Below are 12278 nucleotides of genomic sequence, written 5' to 3'. Positions count from 1 at the left end.
TAGTCTTCACAAACATTCATCACTGAAGGACTGAAGTGAGTCAAGACTATTACAGACACTTTGTCTCTCTCCACTACAGTGAATGGCTTTCCAAACTGCATTTGTGGAGAGACTTAGAGCTTACAGTCTACTGGAAATCAAAAACTAAAGCACAGTGATGTTGTTTCTTTTGTGTATGTGTAATTTCGGGCATGTTAGTGCATGAATTTTGTGCGAGGTGCACGATGATGAAGAGATGACTTAGGATGAGATTTAGGAATATTTTAATCCTATACAGTACATTATTTTCTTGACAAACACATACAATAAATACAAAAATAAATATTAAATAAAAAGAGCTGAAATAAGACATGTAAACACTCATCCTATCTTTCAAAACAGGAGGATGTCCGTCAACAATTTAACAACATATTATATTTCCTACTAAACTTTTTACATTTGTAATTGTACAACCTTAAATCAGACTTCAACCCCTCACATTTTGCAGCTCTGTTTAATATGTGGACATATGGGCACCACAGTAATATAAGGTTACCATCGTTGTACCATTGATAGCACCCTAATCGTCAGACCTGAGGGAAGTAGTTACAATATTTCTAAATTTCAATTCAGACCTTCATATGCCAACCGCGTACTTATTATGGCTTAAGTTGAAACAGAATCACAAAGAGCATAAGGGTCCATCTGACATGTAAAAATATCATATAAAAAGCTTTAAAAAAGGAGAAACAAAATATCAAAACAGTACAGTGTCTCTATTCCTGAAGGGAGTACATTTCATTTGAGGAGGGCATTCTGGTCTTTATTCAGTCAGGTTTTTAAAGTCCAGTTCAACTGTTGATTCAGAACAGAGCTGCATTACACAGCAAGCAGATCCAGGGTTGCCGTCAGGTCTTGCAGGCCCAGAATGCTGTAGGCTATTCTCTTCTGATGACCTGGCTGTCGTACTCCAATGTTCCCTATGTCACTTTTTGAAAAAGAAAATAGAGAATGGATTAGATGAGGCCATAGAAATTTAAGTCATTCATAACCTCTTGAAACTGGTTCAATTTGTAACTTATTTATGCATGTAATCAGGCATACTTACTCAATTTTTAAGTGCAAAACCTGTTCCATAGTTTTAATTCCAGCAAGAGCGAAGGTTTGTCTGTATTGGGCCATCTTGATGGATTCCAGCCATTCGTCCACTGAGCTGAAGGGGGCGCCATCATTACCACTTGTGCTGGGTAGACGAATAGAGACACTGTGGCGGGAAAGATATATTTATTGAACATTTCAGTAAAAATACAATTGTAGATTTGTTAATCTACAATACATTTATCATCAGCAGGCTGTTAACCGCTTCTTACCGGGGGTCGATATTGGCAATGGCTGAGAGTGACTCTGGGTTGCAAAGCAGCTTCTCAAGTAAGTTGACGATACCAACAAAGCGTGGCCGTTTGGAGCGGTCCTGCATCCAGCACTGCAGCATGAGCTGATTGACCGCAGACGGGCAGCCCATTGGTGCCGGTAACCTGAAGCCTTCGTTTATGGATTTCATCACCTGTGATCAAATATACAAAGAAAAAAGTTGAAATTTTCAATTTACGCCAAACTCCTAAAGTATGAGAAATTAGCAATAATATAAGAAATTTCTCATACCTCATGGTTGCTCATTTCCCAATAGGGTCTTTTTCCGAATGAAATCACTTCCCACATGACTATGCCGAAACTCCACACGTCACTGGCAGAAGTGAACTTCCTGTACGCTATTGCCTCAGGTGCCGTCCAGCGAATAGGAATCTTTCCTCCCTAAAAGAGTTAAAGTTCACTCAGTATTCACTCAGAAAATCAGAATCATTTTCAAACTCATGAAAAGAATGTTTTAATACATTTATACAATTATGATGCTATGCATTCATAAAACTTACAGTAGTCGTGTAGGTCCCCTCAGGATAGTCCTCCAGCACTCGCGACAGGCCGAAATCTGAGACTTTACACTCCAATTTGCCATTGACCAGAACATTGCGAGCGGCGAGGTCCCGATGAACGTAGTTCATGTCTGAGAGGTACTTCATTCCTGCTGCTATGCCATTGAGCATTCCCACAAGCTGGTATGAGGAAAAGTCCCCATCATGGTCCTGTGGGGCAGAAAGAAACAGATTAGTGATTAGTGCTACAATTTAGCAAAGGTATTCAGATTAAACATTAACATTTGCTGACAGGAACATACCCTTAAATATTGGTCCAGAGCTCCATTCTCCATGTACTCTGTAATAATCATTGCTTCTTTGACTGAAACAATAGATAGAAGGGAACGTCCTGTTAAAACATGTACTGTTTTGTGGAATGGTATTCTAAAGTACAGGAAACTATTATGCGACAGTATGATTCTTACATTTGGTGACAACACCCTCTAGACGGATAATGTTCTTATGGGAAAACTGGCCCATAATACTGGCTTCACTGAGGAAGTCCTGCCTCTGCTTCTCAGTGTAGCCTGGCTTCAGGGTCTTTATTGCTACGTCGACCTCACAGCGCCCTGGTACCTTCAGAGAACCACGGTACACCTCACCAAATTCTCCTATGGAGCAATATGGAAAGACAACTGTTAATTAATGACATAACTTAAAGTCCAAGGCACAGGAAAAGACACTTAAAAAGTAACAGAAGTCACGTGACTATTTTGAACACACTTGCACCAGATTTGTTAATGTTTACTAAATCTGAAACTATTAAAAATTGTTTTATAAAATTTATATATTACATGAAAAACTTGTGACTAAACGTGAAATAAATCTATTTTTTTTAAAAATCACATAATAAAAATACTTCACATGTACAGTATAAATCCTGTTTACTGTAACCCGGCCCCTCGGTGAGCTGCCTAGATTTACTTCACTATATTACAATCAAATCCTAATCTTATCATTACAAACTATATATCGTTGGAAAGGTCTAAGACTCCTAAATAGATATTTAACCAATCTTTTTTTTTTTTAATTATGAAGGAAAGGTAATATATTAATTTATGGCAAAAGTGCACCCCAAAAACCTACATCAAAACAGGAGTTCTGACCTTTGTCAAAAAAAAAGTCTTCTTTGTTGCCTTTTTCTTTATAACACTTTAGAAATCATCAGAAATGATATATCACTTGAAAACATAAAATCTCAAAATTCATCCTTTGAAACCCATTTTAAATTCAAACATTGCATTACCATGAAAATGGTACATCAAAATCATGTTACAAAATATTTTCAGTTGTGAATTATAAACATTTAGGTTTGGATCATGCACTTTCAATTCTGTGTTCAAAAATGTGAGTGACAGTTAACAGGATAAACACTATTATATTATTTAATTAATACTAGAATAACACTGACCTGCACCAATGACTTTCTGCTTGGTGATATGACTAGGATGGATTTCACTGGCAAACTTGAGGACAGCCGCACAGGGGTCTTCATATGTATGGGGATCAATGTAGGTCTTCAAAGGCAGGAGTTTTTCTGTAAAATAAATAGGTAGAGTTTGGCCTTGTTTACATGACGCCCACTATATGATGGCCGAGATGACATGTTCAACTTTGGAGTTTAAAGCATAGGGATTTTCGTGTGAAGCAATAGCTGATAGCATCAGAGAGGATGTCTTAACGCCAAACACATGAATGCAAAAGGGACTCAATTCATTTCTTACCAGGACATGAAAAGTAATCTCCATCTACCCGCCGTCGGACATGGGAATTCAACCTCCTGATGAAAGAACATTGAACATCACATTAGTGAGTTAATTTAAGCTCCTATCTTGATGATATATTAAATGTGAATGATTACACATCAAAGCTGGAATGTAAACAGTGTGGGTGAAGTGACTAAGGCAAAGTTGGGAAATCCTGCTCTGTGGTTGGGAAAGAGATAAAGAAGAGAATAGAATGGAAAAAGTGATACCAGAGAAAGGTCCTCTAACCTTTTGTGCAGGAGCAAAATAACCACCACAATCAGCAACATGACTCCGCCCCCAGCGATGGCTCCCATGACAACCATGGAACTATTCTGCGTCTGAGATTCGGCTGTTGAAACAGAACAAAAAGAAATTCAGTTCACTGATACTGACAAACATTGGCACACCACCCATAGCCTATCACAAATGCATCAAAGTTACGCACTTTCATACACAAAGCATTAAAAGACTAAAACGATACACCCACATACGCATTTGCACGCACTTACCGAGAGGCAACGTCTCAAACTCATGCTCTGTGCTGTGGCTGCTGGGATGGCCTTCTGCTGTCAGGGTGTGAACTCGGAACACATACTTTGTTCCTGGTAAGAGGTCGTTAATCTGCACAGAGTACTTTTCCAGAACCAGAACGTTATAGGTGGTGACATCCAATTCTCCAGGATCCTCCTATGAAACAATGAGGAGAGGAAATTGAATGTTTATTCCAAAATGATAAAGAAAGAAAATATGGAAAGTCCATAGAGAGGGAAGGAGAAAGCATACAAGATAAAGTCAATTATAATTTCACATTTGCTGACGAAATGACTAACTTAAGGTTCCAGAATGCCATGGCATTGCTAAGCTGGTTGATAGGGTGTACTAGACGATTTAGCAGGCCATTGCCGAGTAGTTGCTATGGTGGTTATGTGATTCCGTGGGTGTTCTTGGGTGTCGCATTGCTAGGTGGTTACTAGTGTGTTCTGGCTGGTTGCTAAGGCATTGCTAAGTGGTTGCTAGATTGTTCTGGGTGGTTGTCTACAGTCCCACCACCAAGTCTTTCTGATATTCTTATAAAAAAGGTAACATAATAAGATATCATAGTCACCTTCTTGCGGTACATGAGCTCAAAGCGGGGAGAGTTGTTATTCTGCACATGGTGGTCCACGGCCCAGGATAAAGTCAGACTGCTGGTGGTCTGATCTTCTACATTCAGGTACAGCACCCTCGGGCCATCTAAATAAAGAGGCACAATTCATCAGTGTTTTGGCTAACCATCAATGTCTCAATTTACATTTAATGCCATTTGATACACTGTGTCTTAAGCAGGCATTACATGTGATCAGTTCTCCTCCATGTTAATCTGTTAATCTTATCGAGCTGTGACAGGCAATGAGGTGCACTGGGTAGCTCTGCCCACAAAGAAACCTCACTGATTCAAAATTCAGCTTCATGTTAAATGCAAATGGATGTGATTTTTGCCACATTTTCACCATTACTGTGGACAGAACTATTGCTTGTCGCTCAATAGCTTTATATTTGTGCAATTTAAACAGAAATTCTTAAATATCTAACCTGTGAAGTGAAGCACTGTTGTAATGCTAGCCGTGGCTCTTTTTCGACTGAACTGGGACACACCACTTTGAGCCTCGACTGTAAATGTGTAGTTCACATGAGGCTCCAGCTCGCTAACCACAACCTCAGGGTCTTTCAAGGCCGTCTGCAAAGGCTCAAATCGCACCCTTCCACCACACAGTGAACACAGACCACCCTCACAGCGCTCGCAGGCCACACTGTATGTGATGTCACTTCTGCCACCAGTGTCTGCCGGTAGGCGCCAGCTCAGTTGCAAACTCCCCGCAGTCAGGAGGGGCGTGTATACCAGGTTTTGAGGTGGGCTAGGCAGAGCTAGAAGAGCAAAACATGGTATGTTTAAAAACTAGATTAACTAGATTAAAATGCAGAGAAAAAAACTATGTTTCTTAAGATCAAACAACTCTTTAGAGGAGTAAAAAATAAAACATATATTCACACTTACAAGAGCAAGGAGCAGAGTTTGGGTCCGTAGGGGCCCGGAAGAAGCCCTCCATGCAGGGACACAGCAGTGCTGCATGACCCGAGCGCTTCGTGTTTTCTGGACACACTTCACAGGTCTGACTGGAATCTGTGCTCTTGTAGTAACCCAGTTCACAAGCTTTAAAAAAAAGACAGCCAAAAAACAGGTGAACATGAGGCATTTATCAACTAATAGGACAAAGATTCACATTTAATATATAACAACATCACAATTTCTTTATTTTTGGCCATTGTGCACATAAAGGGAGGTTCAATCTTTTGGCACAATCACAACTGCACACAAAACAAGCCAAACAAGATAATGCAACCGACAGGCAACATACAACAGTCATTCGAACATTCAACAAACAAAAAACTGATCACACTTCACAATGCAACCGGAAGATACTTTTAAATGAAACCAGTCAAACTGGTCACCAACTTTTGTATAGACATTTTTATGACTGATTACATCTGCACTGTCAATTTTAGTGCCAAAACACTGAAAGAAAGAGATTTGGAAAAAATGCAGTGAAGCACATGTGGATGTCCGTTGGACAAAACAGGATGTCGGAACTGCAAGCATCACTATAAGACCTCTGGTCTCCTCTTCTCCTCCTTTCCTTCCTCTGCCGAAGGATGAAAACATGCTATAACAAACACAAAGGGAAGAAACTCCGGAAACAAGGAATGGAGGCCGGGGTGGGGGGTGATAACAATTATTAACAAAGGTGGCTGAGAGCAATGATTCAGAATCACATGAAGGCTCTTAAGAAGAGGTCGGTTCTGATAGGTGTACTTTTAATGGGCATGAGAAACTCACTGGCTTGCAAAATCTCTGTGAATATAGATTCCACAGACATGAGGAACTTCCTTTAAGGGGAGTTTTTCCCCCCTGGGGGTCATCTCTCAGTGCTCACCTCAAACAAAGGGCCAAGTTTCAGATTGACGGCCGATGGGAGGTGTGTGAGTGTGAGCGTGAATGGGTGCGTGAGGATTGCAGATAGAAGTTGTCCTGCTGAGATTTTACATTGGGTTTTGTGTATTTGCTCTGTGTATAAGGGTGGACGTCTAAAGGAGGGGGTCCACATAAGAAAGGCAGCCCTTCTTTGTGCATTTTATTTGAAGTCAGAACAAGAGCAGGAAACTCCCACTCTATTCCTCTAATCTTCATGTTTGTGTCTACTGAGAGTGGCATATGTGTAATTGGTCTGAACGAATCCAAATTTCACCAAACGCCAAGATGCAGGTCTGCCATGAGTAATAAGTCTGATTCAAAATGTTATTGCTATTTCCATGAGAACTATGTGTGAAAGAAAAGACTTTGTAATGCGCAACTTGCTCATGGCACCATTGAAGAATCTTTTAAAGAAAACGTATGGTTCATGTCAAGAAATCTTTCCCTAAACAATAATTAATAATTATTTTCATGTTATGGCCTATAAATAAAAAATAATTTAATTACAATTTTGAATGAAGTAATTAAAAAAAATGAATTTGGGAATCATAACATAAAAATGTACAGTCTCAAAACTAAATTAGAGTTTTTAATGATTAACTTTACATTTATCACACGCACATCTACATGTCAAAATAGGGAAAATGAGAGAGCAAAATTAAATATGCAATATTGGTCAATACTGCTAAATCAAAAAGTTAAAAAAGTTAATCAATTAATTAATTAATTTAAATTTATATTTTATGCATGTAAAATATAGACCACACTGCTCTCTAGGTATTAGTAGCAGCATTGAACATTTAGATAACCATTGAATCACTAAATAAAGTGCCCAGCTGCTAACTGGATAAAACATCTATTAAACTGGAGCTAATTTAAAAAATATTTATGACCTTTTCATGGGTCAATGCAATTAACATTAAACTCTTATATGATGTTATAAAAAATAAAACATCTTTAGCCAGTAGCCAGTATCAAACTCACAAGCAGTGAAAACATTGGAACAACTGTGATCTCCCCCGAATCTTCTCAATTCCACGTTTCTCTGGCTAACCATTCAAATGAAACCCCTTCCCCCCATCCCTGCCTGGCAACCAACCACAATTGTCCCCAACAAACACTGGCAGGTGGCGATAAGCTGAACAGAACAGCACTCATGTAGAAAACCACTCGTAAAACTTCCATGAACACAATGACAACAGCAGCTTTATTGTTTCAGTGGTCGTTTTTTCACTGAATGCTTTGAGGCATCTTTTCACTCTATGGAGAAAAAAACCCAACCAAGTTGAATCAAGAGGTATAGGCAAAGGTTGTTAATTACTGCAGTCTTTCAACAGATGAGTGGATGAACAAATTACAGAGTGAAACAATCATTTACAGAAGAAGAAAAAAGGCTTTGTCAGAATCGGAATGGAAAGAACCGCAGGTTGCGATGTCTGGACATGTACTCCTCATTCCTGAAACATGTCATCACAAAGTCATCAAGATACCAGTCTCCATTACATCTCTCCCATGAGCTATTGCATCTGGTCATCATTCATCACACTTCTTCCTAGGGTGTCAAAACATTTAGCATGTCTCCTGGAAACAACATTATGAAGGAAATGTGTGGAATCTGTCCTTTTCCCAATAACCCCAAATGCCTTCAGATATTCTGAACTCCCTTGATGTTCTTCAATGTCCGTTTCAGGTGCAGGTTCCTGTACGGCTGCCAGAGGCCAAGGTCTTTAAAACATGCTTTCCTGAGATTGCCCTTCCTGATTGGCTCTTTTGAAAAGATTTCTTGCTAACATTTTTTTCCAGTGATATCCTTTTTTACAGCATGTTCAACAAATGTGCCCTGCAGTTGGTCTGCATTGTGTTTACCAATGGATGGGTTTTAATTCCTTTGGTTTTACATTTTACAGTAACATATAAATAGCGTGTCTACTCAAAACCACATTTTCCCACAGATACAAAAGGTGTCCAGAGAAGTCCAGCCCAACCTTTAATTATATGATGACTACCCCAGACAGGGCATGCCAAACCTTCTCTGTAATCTGCGGTGAGCTGTTGTCATGGTAACACACTTACACATACAATGTAAAACAGGTAATGTTAGCTCTGGCCATTGTGTCACATCAGCTGGTGGAGGGTATGAGAAAAGTGCAATACGACCTTGGGGGAATTCCTTGAAACTATTTGGGAAAACCTTAAAATGAAACATAAAATAATTCCTTTTTTCTGTCAGAACTTGTTATAGTAGCCCAATACTTAATACGCATTTAATGTTTGAATGTAGCTATGTAAGATAACGTCCCAAACCAAACTTGAGTGGAAATGACTTCATACATCCACTAAAAAAAAACATTGGGACCAGTTGGTTAAGTCACTAGCTGATAAAAGTCAAATTAGTTCTGAGAAAATTTGTTTGCAGATCTTATTATCTAATGAAAAGCATTATAGCTCATTATTGAAGACTAACCCTTTCAGCCAAACACGTTATTTAAGTCCTATTCAAATGCAAGATATTTGAGAATGTGCAAAGGTTAAAAACCTATGAATGCAAACCATACCACTGTAACTATGTACATACACTCCTTAACAATAGTACCCTGGTATCTTCACACTTCCTTCCCAAAGCGTTAAGCACACATGTAGAAATAATACACCAGCAGGTGAAAGGGTGGGGAGACGGCTGACATTCCATTTGACTTGAGTCATATTTCTGGCCTCTCACAAACTTCTTAGACAGCTCTGTGGCAGCCACAAAAATCTTTCAAGCTTCCCAGAACACACCCTTATCCGACAACACACTTACCATCTGCCCACCCACAATGATCTGCAGTTGTTCCCAAATTGTCTTCAACTTTTGCAAAATTATGGACTCAAACAATTAAATAATGTAAAGTATATTATAGTGACAGAACGATATATATATGCAGACATGACATTTTTGTGCCAATTCAAATTATCAGCATACATTTTCTTTCTTTCTTTCTTTCATTCATCTTTTTGGTTGAATTTTGAGCATTTTTGAGTAGGTTTCACTGCTAATTCTAAGTATATATCAGCATCTTTATGCAGGTTTTTGGAATACTTGATACTGATTAGTCAATTGCATCAATCTACCACTTTTGCCATAATGACAATCTGATTGTACATTATCACTTGTATATTCGATATTGGCCACCATCCTTTAGAGGATCCAGAATTTTTCAATCAAGTAAAAACCCATATCCATCAACCACTGTTAAATAAGCATAAGTTCGACATATCACTGAAGCCCAGAACCCTACAAAACAATAAACATCAAAACTCACCTTTGCAAGCATCTCCAAAAGCTTGGTATCCCGCTCGACAGAGACACTGGCCCACAGGAACGACCCACTCTCCCTCAGCGGTGCAGTACATCCGAGGAGCAGCTTCTCCAACCACCACTGCGTCCTTCACACAGGTGCCCTCCACCTCCGCTCCTGATGCCACCTGCTCGGGGAAGGCGGCCAGGCTTCTCATTGTGGCTGGACAGGTGGTGTAGAACACCCTCAGCCCCAGGAGAGCAACACAGCCTCCTAAATCCTGGAAAGCAAGGTAGAAGCCCCTTCTGGAGAGTGGCCCGATGCTCTTCGTCTCAATGTTCACCCGCAGATCAGCTCGGCCCCCTCCACGATTAGCTGTCACCTCGTCTGGTGCTACGGTGGCTATCTTTCGAAACTGGCTCTTGCGGAAATTTGTGCCAACATCTGTGTCAGTTTCCCCAAGATAGAGGCCAAAAGTCTCGCGACAGGAAGGCGACGAGCCGCCGAACGAATTGCAGTCCCGGACGACAAAGCGCAGTTCTACGGATATGCGAGAGACATCGGGCCTACGCTGGATAAAGGTCGTGCGAAGCCAGTTGTCCTGTTCTGTGTCACTGGCAACATTGCACACACTGTAAGTGTAAAGAAGAGAGCCGTTCACCACCGTCTGGACAACCTCCCACTAAGAAAAATGGAAAAAGAGAAAATGTTTTATAATCTCATAATAAGCATGAGAGAAAAGTCACTCAAATTAAACTTTTTTTTAAAGGTGGAGCATTTTATTACTGTATTGTAATGACTGTTTCCCGAACTGAAACTCATGCCACTGGTTAAGTCAGGCTTGTCGGGACTCTCAGAAAGAAAAATAATTAACTCGATAGTGCCACAACTTTAAATTAAAAATTAAATATTACAATATCCTACTTCTAAATGTTAGACTAAAACTGCGGGAATCACACCTTTGTAAAACTCATTAGAAGGGTGTAGGAGACCAAAAGTAGGCCTCTACTGCTCTGCTCTTTCCCACCACGCTCTGCCTTGATACCACTACCTTTTGCACACTCTAAAGCCTATAACCAGAACTTATTTCTGCTCAATCCTTCAGAAAGGAAAATATTTAAACACTCTGGTGCAAAACATATTATATATATATATAAAAAAAATTTATGTCATCTCAACATGTACTGGAGCACTTATGTTATACATAAAAATACAACAAAATTTAATATATATAATATATATATCATTAAGATGTAAACTTAATGAAACTGGACTGAAGAGAGTCTTTTCATGAATCTTAATGACTGGGTATGGTGAATGTACAGAGAACAGATTTATTAATAAAACTCACCCCTTCTTCATTTGGCCAGGTTAACCAACCTAATTCACTTCCAGCAGCCTTCATATCAAGTAGCACATCTAAGAATCATATAATATTTTGTTACAGTCAAAAAATATATATAATATAATAAATAAATAAATGAAATACATTTACTGAATTAAAAGTCTTATGTATATTTGTAGAGGAAAAATACAAACATGTCTATATAGCCATAACATCTTTCGAAATATTATATGAAAATCTAAACATTACGATTTTACCCCTAATATATATTTTATTCATTCATCATGCAGTAATTATAAATAGAAACGTGAGCTCTGAGTGAAAAGATTCATATAAAGAAAATCTCGGTCTGTAGGCTACTTACGTTCTTTTGACTGAATCCCCATAAATATGTTGTTAACAAATAAATAAAAAAATAAGAAATTAAACTGAGTGCGTCTGTAGTCCATTGCGTTTGTCAAATAAAACTTTTTGGTCCATGCGAAACTCCGTCGACTACGGCATGAAGGAACATACTAAATGAAGTTGAGGCTTCATTCATGGATATGGGAAGTCAGGTGACTCCGCCCCTTGGAATGCGCTCCATATGGCGCTGGTGGGCGTGCCCTGGGACGCCTGGGTGATTTGAGTGACGGCCCCCACACCTGTTCAATGAGTTTCGGATGTTTGCCCACGTTCATTTGCACAATAGTAATTTCAGACGATTTGATATGGTTTCAGTTCAAAGAGAGGGCTTTTAGTATTCCTCTGCTTTAAAGCTAATATCCAGGTATTTCTTTTACAGACTGCAATTAGTTTCATATTTTAATGCGGTTCACCAAGAATTTCAATAGGCTTAAACGATGGGGAAAAAATGTTAGTAATGGTTATTAACAGTGACTGAAAACGATTTTAAAATGTTCGCAAATTGTACTCTACAAATCACTTTGTCTAACCCAAAATCTA

At 39.1% G+C, this 12278-nt stretch overlaps 1 protein-coding gene across 1 annotated transcript; it reads right to left on the bottom strand.

Moving 5' to 3' along the window:
* Window positions 1-255: 255 nt before the first annotated feature.
* Window positions 256-11871, bottom strand: LOC132151640 (ephrin type-A receptor 2-like). The gene is made up of 17 exons (XM_059559896.1): window positions 11698-11871; window positions 11340-11407; window positions 10013-10670; window positions 5736-5891; window positions 5273-5605; window positions 4806-4933; window positions 4210-4387; window positions 3947-4049; window positions 3677-3732; window positions 3364-3489; window positions 2378-2563; window positions 2213-2274; window positions 1911-2120; window positions 1642-1791; window positions 1350-1543; window positions 1088-1243; window positions 256-967 (listed from the first exon to the last, which is right to left on the bottom strand). The coding sequence occupies exons 1-17, from the start codon at window positions 11780-11782 to the stop codon at window positions 859-861; spliced, it is 2958 nt and encodes a 985-aa protein (XP_059415879.1). The 5' UTR covers window positions 11783-11871; the 3' UTR covers window positions 256-858.
* Between the last annotated feature and the right edge of the window lie 407 nt (window positions 11872-12278).

Source organism: Carassius carassius, chromosome 10 (genome assembly GCF_963082965.1).
Source record: "Carassius carassius chromosome 10, fCarCar2.1, whole genome shotgun sequence".
Classification (NCBI taxonomy): domain Eukaryota; kingdom Metazoa; phylum Chordata; class Actinopteri; order Cypriniformes; family Cyprinidae; genus Carassius; species Carassius carassius.
This window is presented reverse-complemented; position numbering and strand designations above follow the sequence as displayed.

What these genes read in the sequence shown, in the direction of transcription:
- LOC132151640 (XM_059559896.1), bottom strand. Translation starts at nt 11,782, where the DNA reads ATGGACTACAGACGCACTCAGTTTAATTTCTTATTTTTTTATTTATTT. An exon ending in GGGGATTCAGTCAAAAGAAC is followed by an intron (nt 11,408 to 11,697) that starts GTAAGTAGCCTA and finishes TATGATTCTTAG; the next exon opens with ATGTGCTACTTGATATGAAG. An exon ending in AGAGGGTGTTGTCACCAAAT is followed by an intron (nt 2,275 to 2,377) that starts GTAAGAATCATA and finishes CTATTGTTTCAG; the next exon opens with TCAAAGAAGCAATGATTATT.